Source organism: Callorhinus ursinus, unplaced genomic scaffold, assembly GCF_003265705.2.
Source record: "Callorhinus ursinus isolate GAN/ISIS: 27379988/994484 unplaced genomic scaffold, GSC_fseal_2.0 scaffold70, whole genome shotgun sequence".
NCBI classification, from domain to species: domain Eukaryota; kingdom Metazoa; phylum Chordata; class Mammalia; order Carnivora; family Otariidae; genus Callorhinus; species Callorhinus ursinus.
In genome coordinates, this window is record NW_027397132.1 from 5636030 (window position 1) to 5652836 (window position 16807).

The 16807-nt window shown below is 41.8% G+C and overlaps 1 protein-coding gene across 1 annotated transcript; it reads right to left on the reverse strand.

Annotated features, from left to right (window-relative positions):
* Positions 1–5266: 5266 nt before the first annotated feature.
* LOC112816942 (cytochrome c oxidase assembly protein COX19-like) lies at positions 5267–5741 on the reverse strand. Its single transcript, XM_025863749.2, has one exon. It carries the CDS (start codon positions 5732–5734, stop codon positions 5462–5464), a length of 273 nt encoding a protein of 90 aa, XP_025719534.1. The 5' UTR covers positions 5735–5741; the 3' UTR covers positions 5267–5461.
* Between the last annotated feature and the right edge of the window lie 11066 nt (positions 5742–16807).

The window sequence follows — 16807 nt, forward strand, 5'->3', positions numbered from 1 at the left end:
TATCCTTTTTAATTTGGTCATTGAGAAATATTCATAATGTAATGTTCAGTGAAAAATGTGGGAATCAAAACAGAAGATTGCACTCACCAACACACAATTTTTTTTAAAGGCAAGGAAATGTTCTGACAAGTTAACCTTGGGTTTCTCTGGGCAGTGGGATGGTGAGCACTTTTTATGCTTATTCTCTTCCTTACATGTCTCTCCATTTCCAAATTCCCTGCAGTACTGAGTGTTTACTAGGCCTTCTGTGAACCACCCTCCTCTACCTGAGTCTCGTGGGCCCGTGCTCCGTGAGGCACCACCCTGCGAGCTTTGAGCTGCACCGTGACCTGGCCTCACCCCAGGGCCTCTCCCTTTGCAGGTGGGAAGAGAACTCTGACCCTTGACCTATAGAACCTCCTCCTTCATGCTCACATGCGAAACAAAGCAAGCAAACAAATGCAAGGGCAACAGCAAATGAACAGTAACAAAGCTGGAAATGTTGGCGAAAGTGCTCCCCCAAGTGAGTCCTGATAATACCTGAGACATAAGGGGTGGCAGCCTGGGCCAGCAGCAGAGTTGGACTCGCAGCTGGAAGGAGCTTCTTTGGGTCTGCCACCAGCCAGACCAAGCACCTGGACTCTACATGCGCAGAGGAAGGACGGCTGTGCCACAAGAAGCTGACACCCAGGCACACACCCCAGGCAGAGCTTGAAGGATTCGGTCTCAGCCTCCCTTCCCACCCTATGATCTCTGTGGGTGCCCCGGAGGGCTGGACTCAAAGGAGAGCTCCTTCCTGCTTATTTATTTGTTTGTTTATTTTTTAAGTAGGCTCCACGCCCAATGTGGGGATTAAACTCACGACCCTGAGATCAAGAGTCACGTGCTCTATCAACTGAGCCAGCCAAGCGCCCCCCTCTTCCTGCTCTTCTATTTTATTTTAATGTTTTTTAAGATTTTATTTATTTTATTTTAGAGTGAGTGTGCACACGAGTGGGGGGAGGGGCAGAAGGAGAGGGAGGGAATCTGAAGCAGACCCCACGCTGAGCACAGAGCCTCATGCGGGGCTTGGTCCCACCACCCTTAGATCATCACCAGAGTCGAAACCAAGAATTGGACATTCAACCGACTGAGCCACCCAGTTGCTCCTCTTCCTGCTTTTTTAAAATTAAACTTTTTATTGCGAGATCACTGCAGACATTCGTTCAATTCTAAGAAGCACTACAGAGAGATCCTGTCTACCATTTTCTGTTTTCCCAAGAATAATACCTTGCAAAACCATAGTGTAGTATCAACCGGGATACTGATGTATCAACATTGATACAAGCCACCGCTCCTACTCAGGTTTCCCCAAATTTACATCTGCTCACTTGTGCCTGTGTGTGCATTTAGATGCATGGGTTCTGTCATGAGCGTAGGTTAGTGTGTCCACCACCACAGTCAAGATACAGACACCCATCACCACCAGGGTCTCTTCTTTTATAACCACACCCACCTCCCCCCAACAGCTCGTCCATTCCTGTTCTGTAATTTTCCATTTCAAGAATGTTATATAAATGGAATTATACAGTGTGTAACCTTCTGGGATTGGCTTTTCTCACCCAGTGTAATTCTCTGGAGGTCCGTCCAAGTTGTTGTGCATATCAATAATTCCTTATTTTTCTTTATCACTCAGTAGTATTTTGTTAAAGAGATTTTACAAGAAGTTTTAAAGTTTTAAAGACCACTTGTCACCTTTCAGATGAAGGGAGAGCTGCCCTGCTGAAGTCCGTGGCACTCAAACAGAAAGAAATGCTATGTATCTCCAAAATCTTAAAAATCCTATAAAATGATACTTGCTTATTGTGCCTTTCTTAGGAAACTAACTTAATCCTGATTATGCAAAGCTTCAGTTAAACTTACCACCTCTTATTTTACCGCAATTAAATAATCTCTCCCCAAATATACTGAAAGTTACAAGTCATCTTTATTATTTCTCTTTAAAGTTATTTATACACAGACTATAACTCGCATCTATTTCTATTTCCCTTTTCCCCTTGGCGAAAATACTGTACATTTGTCTCTTATAGTGGCTTGTTTTTTACTGTGGTACTGCTGTAATATATGATCTTTAGTTTATTAGTTTATGCCTTATATTAAATTATGTTCATATAAGATTTGCAAGAAAAATGGCTTTTCATTTTATTTGGGAACTTGGGTGGACTTAATTTTGGGAGGTTGATTTTCAAGAATGAAATAGGTCTGAAAGGTAAAGGGTCAGAGGGAAAAACAGAGAGAGGCACCGGGAACACCTGGCTTTGCCCTCCCCAAAGATTCAGGGTACCTGAGACACTGTTTCCATCAGAGTACAGGGGCGTGGTCAGGGCAGCTCAAGAGAAGGGCTGTCAGTTGTTAAGGACCCGCCGAGGAGGACTGGACATGGACCCAAAGCCCACAGGGACTCTCCAAGTCCCCCCCCCCCAGGACCCCAGACCCCCCTCCGGGCCCCTGACCCTCTCCCAGCATCTGTTCACTCAATGTCTTCTCCAGAGGTATAGGTGCAGCTGGTCACTGCCCTGCCTCCGCTCTGGGGTCCTCTGTTCAGATTCTGGCTCAGACACACTCTGCACCCCAGGATTGAGAAGCTAACTGCCTCTGCCCCCTGGGGTGGGGTCCCCATAGATCTCACCCAGCTTGTAGACTGATTGTGTGTGATTTAGGTGCCCACTTCTCAGCCAGTCTGCTCGGCTGGGGGCTGAGGGTTGGATGGGAGGAGTCAAGGTCCCTCCAAGAAGCAAAGGCCCTGGTGACAGGGCTGTGGATATCCAGGCCAGCAACACTGCCAATACAGGGTGTCACCTTGGTGACTGTCACCACACTGACAGGTGTTCTCATCAGTGTTGCATGGCAGGTAGGGAGACTGAGGCAGAAGAGAGGTGCACAGTGAGGTGGTGGCCCCAGAGGCCTATAGTCCTTATTTACTGTTTCAACCACAAATACTGATGAAGTTTCTGGGAGCAGGGAATTTGTTGCTGCTCTGTCCCCTAGGGCTGGGCCTCATAGGTAATACGTGCTCAGTAAATGCTGTTGAATGAGTAAACAAAGAACACTGGACTCCACCCATAGTTCCACTCCTGTGTACATACGCCCAACAGAATGAGGGCACGTGACCCCAGCAGACCACAATGGCCAGAGTGTGTGACTCACAGCAGTCGAAATGGAAACAACGCAGACGTCCATCAGCACTAGATAAGGTAAGTGAGCTGGGACAAGCACACACAGTAGAGTGCCATATAATAATGGGATAAGACGAACCACACTGCAGATGACCACACAGGTGAATCTCAAAGGCATAATGCTGGGCGAAAGAAGTCAGGCTCAGAGTGTTTATGTTGACAAGTCCGTCTAGTGACGTCCAGAGCAAGCAGCACTAGTTGATGGTGATGGAGGTCAGAACATGGGTTTCCTCTAGGGTAGAAGCCAGTGGACAGGCAATGAGGAGGCTTTCAGGGGCTGCAGATGCTCAATATGATTAGGGAGGAGTGACACAGATGTACACATATGTTAAAATTCACTAAGCTGTATGTTTAAGTTGTGTACTTCACTGTATAACTTATACCTAAATTTCAAATAGTTATGGGTTTCAGGGACCTCACACCCACAAGAATCCTAAATACAAGAGGAAAGGAGGATATCCTATAAAAGGGGTCTTGGGAAATCTTGCTTGGGTTTTCCAGTGCTGTTCTTATTTAACAGGGTCTTAGATTCGTGGGCCAAAAGTTCTAAGCAATCATCTGCTAGTGTCCCCTTCCTCACAGGCTGGGGATCAGGTGATGAGTGTGACCTGAGGGCTGTGCAAGACCCCCCTTGGAAGATCTGGGACTCACGATCCCAAGGCCTGCCAGGATGCAGCCGACTTGGCCATAGAGAGGCCCACTGGCAACATGTGCCAGGACAAGGGGGCGCTTAGCCCTTTTGAGGAGGATCCTGGGCTAGAGTAGGGTGTTTGAGGCTAAAATCAAAGCAACCAGAAAAGCTTCAAACAAATAGAGCTTTCTGAAGAGGACGTGAGACTTCCCTCAGAAGGTGCATACTGAGGCTAAAGTCTGTGTCTCCCTAAATATCACACGAGAGTCATTCCCCTTCATGCCATAAAACAGCCATGTGTAGGTTAGACCACAGACCCTAGAGGGAACAAGACAGGTGTTCATCAGATTCACGTGCAGTGAACCAGAGAGTGATCTTGTGTGGTGAGTCCCCTGCCAGCTAACTGCATGAAAACTGTTCCATGTATCGATGCACAGCTGAATAACAAACATGTTCTCTACACACACTGAAATATTATTCAGCCACAAAAAGGAGTGGAGTCTTGATTTGTGCTACCGCGCGGATGGACCTTGAAATCATTATGCTCAGTGAGAGAAATCAAACACAAAGGGACACATCTTGTGTGATTTCATTTAACAAAATGTTCAGAACAGGCAAACCCATAGAGACAGAAGGTAGTTTAGTGGGTGCGAGGGGCTGAGGGGTTAGGAATGAGGAGTAACTGCTCGATGGGTACGGGGTCTCCTTCTGGAATGATGGAAATATTTTGGAATTAGATGGAGGTTGTTGTTGTACAACATTATGAATGTACTAGATGCCATTAAATTGTTCAGTTTAAAATGGCACATTTTGTGTTATGTGAATTTCACCTCAATGAAAAAAACCTGTTTTATAAAAATCTTTACAGTATTCAGCCATTTGTTCTTTCACTGAATCCATTCATTCGTTCAGTCTATACCTGTGTACTTTTCATGTGCCAGCCACATGCCAGGAGCAGGCACTACAGTGCTGAACTTATAATTCAGCATGGTGGTTCTCAACCTGTTGAGATGTTTAAAATACAGAGGCCTGGGTTGCAATCCTGGAAATTCCCAATTCATTAGGCTGAGATGGGGCCTTGGCATCTCAATATTTTAAACACCCACAGTAATTCGGACAACCAGCCCGGTGTGTAAGTGATTGAGACAACCTCGAACCACGCCCATGCAAAGCCCGACTTGGGTTTGGAAACATTTTCAGCCAACACAGGCATGCCACACTCTGAAAATAAGGTTAAGTTGCTGTGTGTCATGCACAGGAACATCAAGCCTGGCTCAGTTTCTTCATCCCTCTGGGGTCTGGCCAGGCCAGTCTGGATTGGTGTCATGCTTGCCTCTGACCACTTGGTGGCAGGAGCAAAATGGGTTTGATTTCCTGGTGCGTTAGCTAGAAGATGTAGCTCTACTTCTCCAGTGTCTTTTTTTTTTTTTTTTCCCTTGGGGGAAAATGAGATTTAAAACCAACAATAATTTTTCAAAACAACCTGGAAAACATCAGGATGAGCTGTTTCCGTCAAGGAGGGCATTCCGGAAGCCTCTATGTCACAGCACCTAACTATAAGCTGCCAGTTGACAAGGTTGCACAACAGCTCCATCCTGGAAGATGGGGCAGCTGGTGGTCCTCCTCCCATTAAGAGTTAGGTTTTTGCCTCTGGTTTTCCACCAATCAAATCTCCAAATCCCAGTTTTTCCAGGGGTTCCTGTGCCATCAGCTGCCTCTCCATCCTGCATTCTAAATAGGCTTTTGATTCCTTTCTGCACAAAGCGTTTTCAAACTTATTGTCGCGGAGGCACTTCATGAATTTCTCTTTGAAGCTTTTACATTCACCGAAGTGATCCAGCGGGAAGCTGCCCTTCTCCGGGGCCCGCGGCTGGAAGCTCTTGGACCCAAAATTCATGGCGGTCGACATCTTGGCGAGCCCCCTCTACTTCTCCAGTGTCTTGCAGGAGCATGTAAAATGGAAAATCAACCCTGATAGAAGAAAATGAGGAATGATAGTCTCGAAGAATAAGTAGTTTAGTCCTTAAGATTTAGCAGGCCAAACATCTATTTCTGAAGTAGCAGTGTGGTCACCCTGGATTGTGGTGCTCTAAGTCTCGGCAGATTAACAGAGGAGGTGACATTTGAACTGAGTTGACTGAAAGATGGCATGCAGAACCAAATGGCAAGATGAAAAAAAAAAGTGAGACAGAAATGAAGTACTGATGTGCATTACGTGAGCAAACTTCAGAAACATCATGCCTAGTGAAAGGAGCCAGTCACCAAAGAACACGCACGGCGAGTCCATTCGCACGGGCCCAGAGACAGAAAGCGGATCAGTGGTTGCCAGGGGCTGGGGGACCTGCGGATTATGGGTGGCGACTGCTAGTGGGTAGGGGGTTTCTGTTTAGATCATGACAATGTGCTGGAGTTAGCAGCAGTGATGGCTGCACAGCCTTGTGAATATACATAAATCCCTGAATTGCACAGTTTAAGTGAGCAGGTTGCATGGTTTGTGACTTACATCTCCATAAACGAACATTTTATAAACGAACATTTATTGAGCATTTCTGTGTGCCAGAGTGTGCCACATTCAAGTGGGAAACACGTCCAGTGCATAAGATGAAGAAGTAAGGGGATGGTATGTTACATGGTAGGAAGTAGTAGAGGTAAAATAAGGGGATACAGGGAATACTTGCACTGGCAGTGATCACAGGGAGGGCAATGAAGGTTGGCCTCGCTGAGAACACAGATTTTTTTAAATTGTGGTAAAATACACATAACATAAAATTTACCATCTTGGGGCACCTGGCTGCCTCGGTTGGTTAAGCATCTGCCTTCAGCTTAGGTCATGATCCCAGGGTCCTTTGCGGATCCCAGTCCTCCTTGCTTGTGTTCTCTCTCTCAAATAAATAAAAAAGATTTTTTTTATTTATTTGAGAGAGAGAGAGAGAGAGAGAGAAGGAGCAGGGGCAGGGGCAGAGGGAGAGGGAGAAGCAGACCCCCTGCTGATCAGGGAGCTCGATATAGGGCTCCATCCTAGGACCCTGGGATCATGACCTGAGCCCAACTGACCGAGCCACCCAGGTACCCCTAAATAAAAAAATCTTTAAAAAAATTTTCCATCTTGGGCGCCTGGGTGGCTCAGTCGGTTAAGCGACTGCCTTCAGCTCAGGTCATGATCCTGAAGTCCCGGGATCGAGTCCTGCATCGGGCTCCCTGCTCGGCGGGGAGTCTGCTTCTCCCTCTGACCCTCTTCCTTCTCGTGCTTTCTATCTCTCATTCTCTCTCTCAAATAAATAAATAAAATCTTTAAAAATAAATAAATAAAAAAATAAATAAAAAATAAAAAAATTTTCCATCTTGGGCGCCTGGGTGGCTCAGTCGGTTAAGTGACTGCCTTCAGCTCAGGTCATGATCCTGGAGTCCCGGGATCGAGTCCTGCATCGGGCTCCCTGCTTAGCGAGGAGCCTGCTTCTCACTCTGACCCTCCCCCCTCTCATGTGTTCTCTCTCTCTCTCTCTCTCATTCTCACTCTCTCAAAAAAATAAATAAATCTTAAAATGTTTCCATCTTACCTATTTTTAGGTATAAGTTCAGTGGTATCATATACATTCATAACGTTATACAACTACCACAACCAACCACCTCCAGAACTCTTTTCATAAGGAAACTACACCTGTTAAACTATCCCCTCCCTGCCCCCCCAGCCCCTGGTAACCATTCTACTTTCTGTGATTTGACTCCTCTGGGTATTTACTTATAAGCACTCATATAAGTGGAACCTTACTGTGTTTGTCTTTTTGTCACTGGCTTATGTCACTTAGCAAAATGTCCTCAAGAGTCATCCATGTTGTAGCAGGTGTCAGAACTTCCTTCCTTTTAAAGATGAAAGACATTTCATTGTACGGATGGATCAATTTACTTATCCATTCACTTGTTGATGGGCACTCGGGTTGCTTCCTTCTCTTGGCCATCATCAATAACACTGCTATGAACATGGTTGTGCAAATACCTCTTTGAGATGCTGCTTCTGATTCTTTTGAGTATATAGCCAAAAGTGGAATTTCTGGGTCAGATGGTAATTTTAATTTTCTGAGGCATCACCATACAGTTTTCCACAGTGGTAGTACCATTTTACATCCCACCAACAGTGTACAAGTGTTCTAATTTCTCCACATCCTCGCCAACATGTTATTTCCTTTTTTTAATTTAAATTTTATTTTTTAAAACATTTATTTATTTAAGTAATCTCTATACCCAACATGGGGCTTGAACTCAGGACCCTGAGATCAAGAGTCATGTGCTCCACTGACTGAGCCAGCCAGGCACCCTTCTTCTCTCGCTCTTTTTTAAAAAAATAGTAGTCATCCTAACATGTGTGAAGTGGTATCTCCTTGTGGTTTTGATCTGCATCTCCCTGATGATGAGTGATGCTGAGCACCTTTTTGTATGCTTATGGACCATCTATACATCTTTTTTAGAGAAATGTTTATTCAAGTTCTTTGCCCATTTTTAAATCAGGTTGTTTGGGTTTTTTGTTGTAGAGTTTTAGAAGTTCTATCTGTTCTGGATATTAACCCCTCCTCAGATATATTTTCTGTAGGTTGCTTTTTTGCTCTATAATATTCTCTTCTGAAGCACGAAATTTTCAATTCCCATGAAGTCTGATTTCTCTATTTGTTCTCTTGTTGCCTGGGCTTTTGGTGTCCGATCCAAGAATTCATCACCAAACCCAATGCTATGAAGCTTTGACCCAAAGTTTTCTTCCAAGAGTTTCATAGTTTCAGGTTTTCCATCACAATCTTTGATCCATTTTGAGTGAATTTTCATATATGATGTTATATGAGAGTCCAACTTCATTCTTTTGAATGTGGATGTCCAGTGTCCCCAGCACCATTTCTTGAAAAAACTATCCTTTCCCCATTGAACAGTCTTGGCACTCTTGTCAAACATCATTTGACCATATGTGCAAGACTATTTCTGGGCTCTTCTACATTCTATTCCATTGCTCTGTATGTCTCTTTATGCCAGTACACACCATGTTGATGACTGTAGCTTTATAGTGAGTTTTGAAATCAGGAAGCATGAGTCCTCTGGCTTTGTTCTTCCAAGATTGCTTTGGCTATTTGGAGTCCCTTGAGACTCCATATGAATTTTAGGATGAATTTTTCCATTTTTGCAGAAAACATCATCGTAAAAAGGATTGCACTGACTCTTTAGATCACTTTGGATAGTACTGACAGCTTAACAAGTTTAAGTCTTTCAATTTATGAACATAGGCTATCCTTCTGTTTATTTATGTCTTCCTTAATTTCTTTCAGCAGTGTTTTGTAGTCCTCAATGTACTTCTTTCACCCCTTTGATTAAATTAATTTCTAAATATTTTATTATTTTGATGCTATTCATTCATAACGTTATACAACTACCACAACCATCCACCTCCAGAACTGGAGGTGGAATTCTTTTTGTAATTTCCTTTTCAGATTATTCACAGTTAGTGTATAGAAATGCAACTCATTTTTGTGTGCTGACTTTGCATCCTGCTATTTTGCTGATTTTATTTATTATAACAGGTGTTTTGTTTTTTTTTTGATGGGACTCTCGAGGATTTTCTACATATTAAGTCATATCATCTGCAAACAGATAATTTTACTTCTCTCTTTCCAATTTGGATGCCTATCAATTTTTCTTGTCTGATTGTTATGAGTAGAACTTCCAGTATATGTTGAAAAGAGGCAGCAAAAGTGAACATCCCTGCCTTGTTCCAGATCTTAAAGGAAAATCTTTCACTTTTTCAGTATTGGATACAATGTTTGCTGTGGGTTTTGCACACAGGAATTTTATTAAATTGTATTATGAGATAGTTTCCTTCTATTCCTAGTTTGTCAAGTATTTTTTATCATGAAAGAGTGTTGAGTTTGGTCAAATGCCTTTTTCATCAACTGAGATGATCATTTCTTTTCTCTTCATTCTGTAAACGTGATGCATTATACTTATTGATTTTTCTATGCTGAACAATCCTTACATTCCAGAAATAAATCCCTCTTGGTCATGGCATATAATCCTTTTAATGTTTTGCTGAATTTTATTTGTTGTATTTTTTATTTAAATTCAATTAATTAATATATAACATATTATTCATTTCAGAGGTAGAGTTCAGTGATTCATTAGTCTTATATAACACCCAGTGCTCATTACATCACATGTCCCCCTAATGTCATCACCCAGTTACCCCATGCCCGAACTCTCTCCCCTCCAGCAACCCTATTTGTTTCCTATGATTAAGAGTCTCTTATGGTTTGTCTCCCTCCCTGATTTCTTGTTTTATTTTTCCCTCCCTTCCCCCATGCTCCTCTGTTTTCTTTCTTAAATTCCACATTATGAGTGAAATCATAGGATAATTTTCTTTCTCTGATTGAATTATTTCGTTTAGCATAATACCTTCTAGTTCCATCCACGTTAATTGCAAATGGCAAGATTTCATTTTTTGATGGCTGAGTAATATTCCATTGTATATATATACTACATCTTTATCCATTTATCTGTTGATGGACATCCGGGCTCTTTCCAGAGTTTGGCTATGGTGGACACTGCTGCTATAAACACAGAGGTACATGTGCCCCTTTGGATCACCACATTTGTATCTTTGGGGTAAGTCCCTAGTAATGCAATTGCTAGGTCATAAGGTTTTCAACTTTTTGAGGCACCTCCATACTGTTTTTCAGAGTGGCTGTACCAGCTCGCATTCCCACCAACAGTGTAAGAGGGTTCCCCTTTCTCCACATCCTTGCCATCATCTTTCATTTCCTGACTTGTTAATTTTAGCCATTCTGACCAGTGTGAGGTGGTATCTCATTGTGGTTTTGATTTGTATTTCCCTGATGTGGAGTGATGTTGAGCATCTTTTCATGTGTCTGTTGGCCATTTGTATGTCTTCTTTGGAGAACTGTCTGTTTGTGTCTAGCCCTTTATCTGATAAGACATTTGCAAATATCTTCTCCCATTCTGTCGGCTACCTTCTGGTTTTGTCGACTGTTCCCTTTGCTGTGCAAAATCTTTTTAGTTTCCTTTGCCTTTGGAAATGTGTCTAGCAAGAGGTTGCTTCGGCCAAGGTCACAGAGGTTGCTGCCTATGTTCTTCTCTAGGATTTTGATGGATTCCTGTCTCACATTTAGGTCTTTCATCCATTTTGAGTCTATATTTGTGTATGATGTAAGAAAATGGTCCAGTTTCATTCTTCTGCCATGTGGCTGTCCAATTTTCCCAACTCCAGTTGTTAAACTGTCTTTTTTCCATTGGATATTTTTTCCTGCTTTGTCGAAGATTAGTTGACCATAGAGTTGAGGGTCTATTTCTGGGTTCTCTATTCTGTTTCATTGATCTATGTATCTGTTTTTGTGCCAGTACCAGATACTGTCTTGATGGTTACAGCTTTGTAATAGAGCTTGAAGTCCGGAACTGTGATGCCACCAGCTTTGGTTTTCTTTTTCAACATTCCTTTGGCTATTCAGGTTCTTTTCTGGTTCCACACAAATGTTAGAATTATTTGTTCCAGGTCTGTGAAAGAAGTTGATGGTATTTTGATAGGGATTGCTTTGAATGTATAGATTGCTCTAAGAAGCATACACATTTTAACAATATTTGTCTTTCCAATCCAAGAACATGTAATATTTTTCCATTTCTTTGTGTCTTCCTCAACTTCTTTCATGAGTGTTCTATAGTTTTCTGAGTACAGATCCTTTGCCTCTTTGGTTAGGTTTATTCCTAGGTATCTTATGGTTTTTGATGCAATTGTATATGGGGACTCCTTAATTTCTCTTTCTTCTGTCTCATTGTTAGTGTATAGAAATGCAACTGATTCCTGTGCATTGATTTTATATCCTGTCACTATGCTGAATTCCTGTATGAGTGCTAGCAGTTTTGGGATGGAGTCTTTTGGGTTTTCCACATAGAGTATCATGTCATCTGTGAAGAGTGAGAGTTTGACTTCTTCTTTGCTGATTCAGATGCCTTTTATTTCTTTTTGTTGCCTGATTGCTGAGGCTAAGGCTTCTACTACTCTCTACTACTATGTTGAACAACAGTGGTGAGAGTGGACACCCCTATCACTTTCCTTACCTTAGGGAAAAAGCTCTCAGTTTTTCCCCATTGGGAATGATACTTGCTGTGGGCTTTTCATATATGGCTTTTATGATATTGAGGTATATTCCCTCTATTCATACACTGTGAAGAGTTGTAATCAAGAAACTTTGCTATACTTTGTCAAATGCTTTTTCTGCATCTATTGAGAGGATCATATGGTTCTTGTCCTTCCTTTTATTAATGTAATGTATCACAGTGATTGATTTGCGGATGTTGAGCCACCTTTGCAGCCCAGGAATAAATCCCACTTGATCGTGGTGAATAATCCTTTTAATGTACTGTGGATCCTATTGGCTAGTATCTTGGTGAGAATTTTTGCATCCACGCTCATCAGGGATATTGGTCTGTAATCCTCCTTTTTGGTGGGGTCTTTGTCTGGTTTTGGGATCAAGGTAATGCTGGCCTCATAGAACTAGTTTGGAAGTTTTCCTTCCATTTCTATTTTTTGACACAGCTTCAGAAAAATAGGTATTAATTCTTCAAATGTTTGGTAGAATTCCCCTGGGAGGCCATCCAGCCCTGGACTCTTATTTGTTGGGAGATTTTTTATTACTGCTTCAATTTCCTTGCCAGTTATGGGTCTGTTCAGGTTTTCTATTTCTTCCTGTTTCAGTAGTTTATATGCTTCTAGGAATACATCCATTTCTTCCAGGTTGCCTAATTTGTTGGCATATAGTTGCTCATAATATGTTCTTATAATCGTTTGTGTTTCTTCAGTGTTGGTTGTGATCTCTCCTCTTTCATTTATGATTTTATTTATGGGTCCTTTGTCTTTCCTTTTTGACAAGATGGGCAGGGGTTTATCGATCTTATTAATTCTTTCAAAGAATCAGCTCCTAGTTTCGTTGGTCTGGTCTACTGTTCTTTTGGTTTCTATTTCATTGATTTCTGCTCTAATCTTTATTAATTCTCATCTCCTGCTGGGTTTGGGCTTTATTTGCTGTTCTTTCTCCAGCTTCTTTAGGTGTAAGGTTAGCTTGTGTATTTGAGACCTTTCTCGTTTCTTGAGAAAGGCTTGTATTGCTATATACTTCCCTCTTAGGACTACCTTTGCTGCATCCCGAAGGTTTTGAACATTTGTGTTTTCATTTTCATTTGTTTCCATGAATTTTTAAAAATCATCTTTAATTTCCTGGTTGACCATTCATTCTTTAGCCGGATGCTCTTTAACCTCCATATATTGCAGTTCTTTCCAAATTTCCTCTTGTGATTGAGTTCAAGTTTCAAAGCATTGTGGTCTGAAAATATAAAGGGAATGATCCCAGTCTTTTGGTACTGGGTGAGACCTGATTTGTGACCCAGTACGTGATTTATTTTGGAGAATGTTCCATGTGCACTCAAGAAGAATGTGTATTCTGTTGCTTTAGGATGGAATGCTCTGAATATATCTGTGAAGTCCATCTGGTCCAGTGTGTCATTCAAAGCCCTGTTTCCTTGTTGATCTTCTGCTTAGATGATCTGTCCATTGCAGGGAGTGGGGTGTTAAAATCTCCTACTATCAATGTATTATTATCACTGTGTTTCTTTGCTTTTGTTCTCAATTGGTTTATATAATTGGCTGCTCCCATGTTAAGGGCATAAATATTTACAATTGTTAGATCTTCTGGTTTGCTAGCATTTTGTTGAGGATTTTTGCATCAGTGGTCATAAGGGATATTAGGTCTGTAGTTTTTCTTTCTTGCAGTGTCTTTGGCTTTGGTATAAGGGCAATGCTGGCCTCATCAAAAGAGTTAGACAGGAAGTGTTCCCTCCTCTTTAATTTTTTGGAAAAGTTTGATTAGAGTTGGTGTTAATTCTTCTTTGCTTTTTAAAAAAGATTTATTTGTTTATTTGAGAGAGGGGGCAGAGAGAGAATCTTAAGCAGGCTCCACGCCCAGTGTGGAGCCATACATGGGGCTCAATCTCACAAACTTGAGATCACAACCACAGCTGAAATCAAGTCAGAAGCTTAACTTACTTGAGCCACCCAGTTGCCCCTGGCCTCCAAAATTTCTGATGAAAAATATGCTTATAATCTTACTGAAGATCCCTTATGTATGATGAGTTGTTTCTCTTTTGCTGTTTCAAGATTCTCTGTCTTTGGCTTTTAAGTTTGATTATGTGTCCTAGCGTCTCTTTGAGTTCATCTTACTTGGAGTTTACTGACCCTCTTGGATGTTTATATTCTTGTCTTTCATCACATTTGGAAAGTTTTCAGCCATTATTTCTTCAAATATTCTCCCTGTTCCTTTCTCTCTTTTTCTTCTGGGAATCCCATAATGCATATGTTGGTCTTTTGTGTTGTCCCACAGATCCCTTAGGCTCCATTTGCTTTTCTTTAATCTTTTTACTTTCTGTTCTTTAAATTGAATAATTTCCATTGTCTTATCTTCTGGTTTGCTGATTCTTTCTTCTGGCTGCTTACAATCTGCCTTTGAATCCCTTTGGTGAATTTTCATTTCAGTTACTGTGTTTTCAGCTCCAGAATTTCTTTCTGGTTTCTTTTTAGGTTTTCTCTATTGATCTTTCCATTTTGTTACTACATCATTTTCTTAGTTTTTCTTAACATCTTCCTTTAGTTCTTTGAGCATCTTGAAGACAGTAGTTTTAGTCTTTGTCTAGTAAACTGCCACCAGGTATTTTTCAGGAATACTTTCTATTGATTTTTTTCCCTTTGAATGGGCCATACTTTCCTGTTTCTATGTATGCTTTGTGATTTTTTTGTTGTTGTTGTTGAAAACTAGACATTTGAATCTAATAATGTGGTAACTCTGGGAATCAGAATCTTCCCCTTCCCCAGGGTTTGCTGTTTTGGGTTATTTTGTGGGTTTTTTTCTCTATTATTGCAGCCTGTCTCTGCACCAAAGACCAGCCTGAATTATAAACTTAAAGTCTTCTCAGGTCTTTTCTGAGCCTGTGCCTTCCCCTGGGCATGCACAATCACTTTCTAATTTTCCCTCATACATAAAGTTGCTTTTGAATGTCTTAGTCTTTAATGTCTGGCTTCCGAAAGGGGAAAAAGAGAAAGAAATGAAGGAGGGGAGGAAGGATGTCAGCCCTTTAAATCCTCTGGAAGTCACTTCAACTAGAAGGGGAAGGCCTTGCCACAATGGGGGGAAAGTGCAACAACAATGGCTACCCTCGTTTTTGCACCTCTGTGATCAGAAGCAGCAACTGGCAATCAGGGGACAGATCCTTGATATTTGGTGGATATTCACCCTGACTCCCACAACCTGCATGCCAGCTGCTCCAGAAACCCATGCACAGGTGCCTGCCACGGGTCTTGGGATGAGGGATGGTAACTGCTACTGTACAAGAGTTGAAATTGACCAAATTAACTGCAATTTGCTATCTAAGACTTCCCCTGCAAGTTGCAAGCCTTCAATAGACTCCAGAGTTCCCAAATACATCACACAGATTCTGCCGTGCAATTGTTGTCCAGGTGGGGAAACCGATTCCTGATGCTTCCTACTTAGCCATCTTCCCAGAATCCTCCAGGAAGATAACTTTCTGAGAGAAGATTTGAAGTATGTGAAGGAGTTAGTCATTTGGACACCTGGGAGATAGGCCTTCTAGGTAAAGGGAACAGCAAATACAAAGGCTCAAGATGGGAGTTGCAGGTTCAGCTGCATGGTCCAGTTTGTAAATGTTATTGTGTTTTTAACTTCAAGGTCTAATTCCTCATCGATGGTGTGCAGGAAAATAATTAACTTATGTATATTAACCCTGTATCCAGCAAGTTTGCTATAATCACTATTAGTTCCAGGATTTTTATTATTTATTCATTTAGTCAATTCACTGGGATTTTTGACAATCAAATCATCTGCAAACAGTTCTCAAACTGTATACTTTATTTCCTTTTCCTGTCTTATTGCATTAGCTAGGACTTCCAGCATGATGTCAAATGGGAGTAGTGAGGGGGGACATTCTTGTCTTGTTTTTGTTCACTTAAATAATATTCATTTTTTCCATGACTCTCCAGTCCTAGGAGAGCTGGGCCACCTGACCATACTGACTTGGAGATCTGGATCTGTTCCTGGGCTCCCTACTTCCCTAACAGGAGCCACAGAGCACTGAATTTGTAGGTCACAGGGCCTCCTACCGCTGCTGTCTTTTTGGCAGCACTGTCCTAATGTCCTGACTTAGGGACTCCCATCCACCTGCTGAGTGTTGCACTTCTTGAAAACCCAGATCCCTAGTGGTTGCCACCATTTGTCCGTGGAACCACAGTCTTGCCTCTTTCTACTTCAGCCTTGCTTCCTAGAATCTTCATATGCTTCTGGATGAAGGTTTCCATTGCCCATTGGAGGTTCTGTCTGCCCAGAAGACGTTCACCAGTTGTCTCTCCAAAAGACCATATCCTTGGGCAAGGCTTCAATAAGGACTCTACAAAGCTGGTTGTCCTTCATGGAAAGAAGTCCTTGCTCCTTCCAGTTGAAATAAATGGTAAAGAGAGTGATTTTAACAACATGTAGGAGTCATTCCTCACTGCTTAGACTTCCTGCTTAAATAGGTACTGGTGAAACAAGATTAATCCATCTGCTCATGCACATAGTAATCAACAACCAAGCCTTTTCTCTGTGCTAGGCTCCACGCATGGCGTGGGGGATAATTAACAAATCACTCTTCCTTTGCTACCAACAAAGCTGGAAAGAGCATCTGCAAGAAGATGCAGTGCTTTGGAAACGCAGGATTTCTTTTTACATCTTTTTCTACTTCTTACCTTCAGAATAAATCTTTAAGTAGAGCATTATCAAATTCTTCACAGATGCAAGCTACACAAAGCATTCTCATTGTCTGTCATAAATATAATATCTTTTAAAATCTCAAACACCACTTATGGGCATGTTTCCTCTCATAAATCTAGGCTGCCTGTCTC

Coding starts and splice junctions, on each gene's coding strand:
- LOC112816942 (XM_025863749.2), bottom strand. CDS start 5,734: ATGTCGACCGCCATGAATTTTGGGTCCAAGAGCTTCCAGCCGCGGGCC.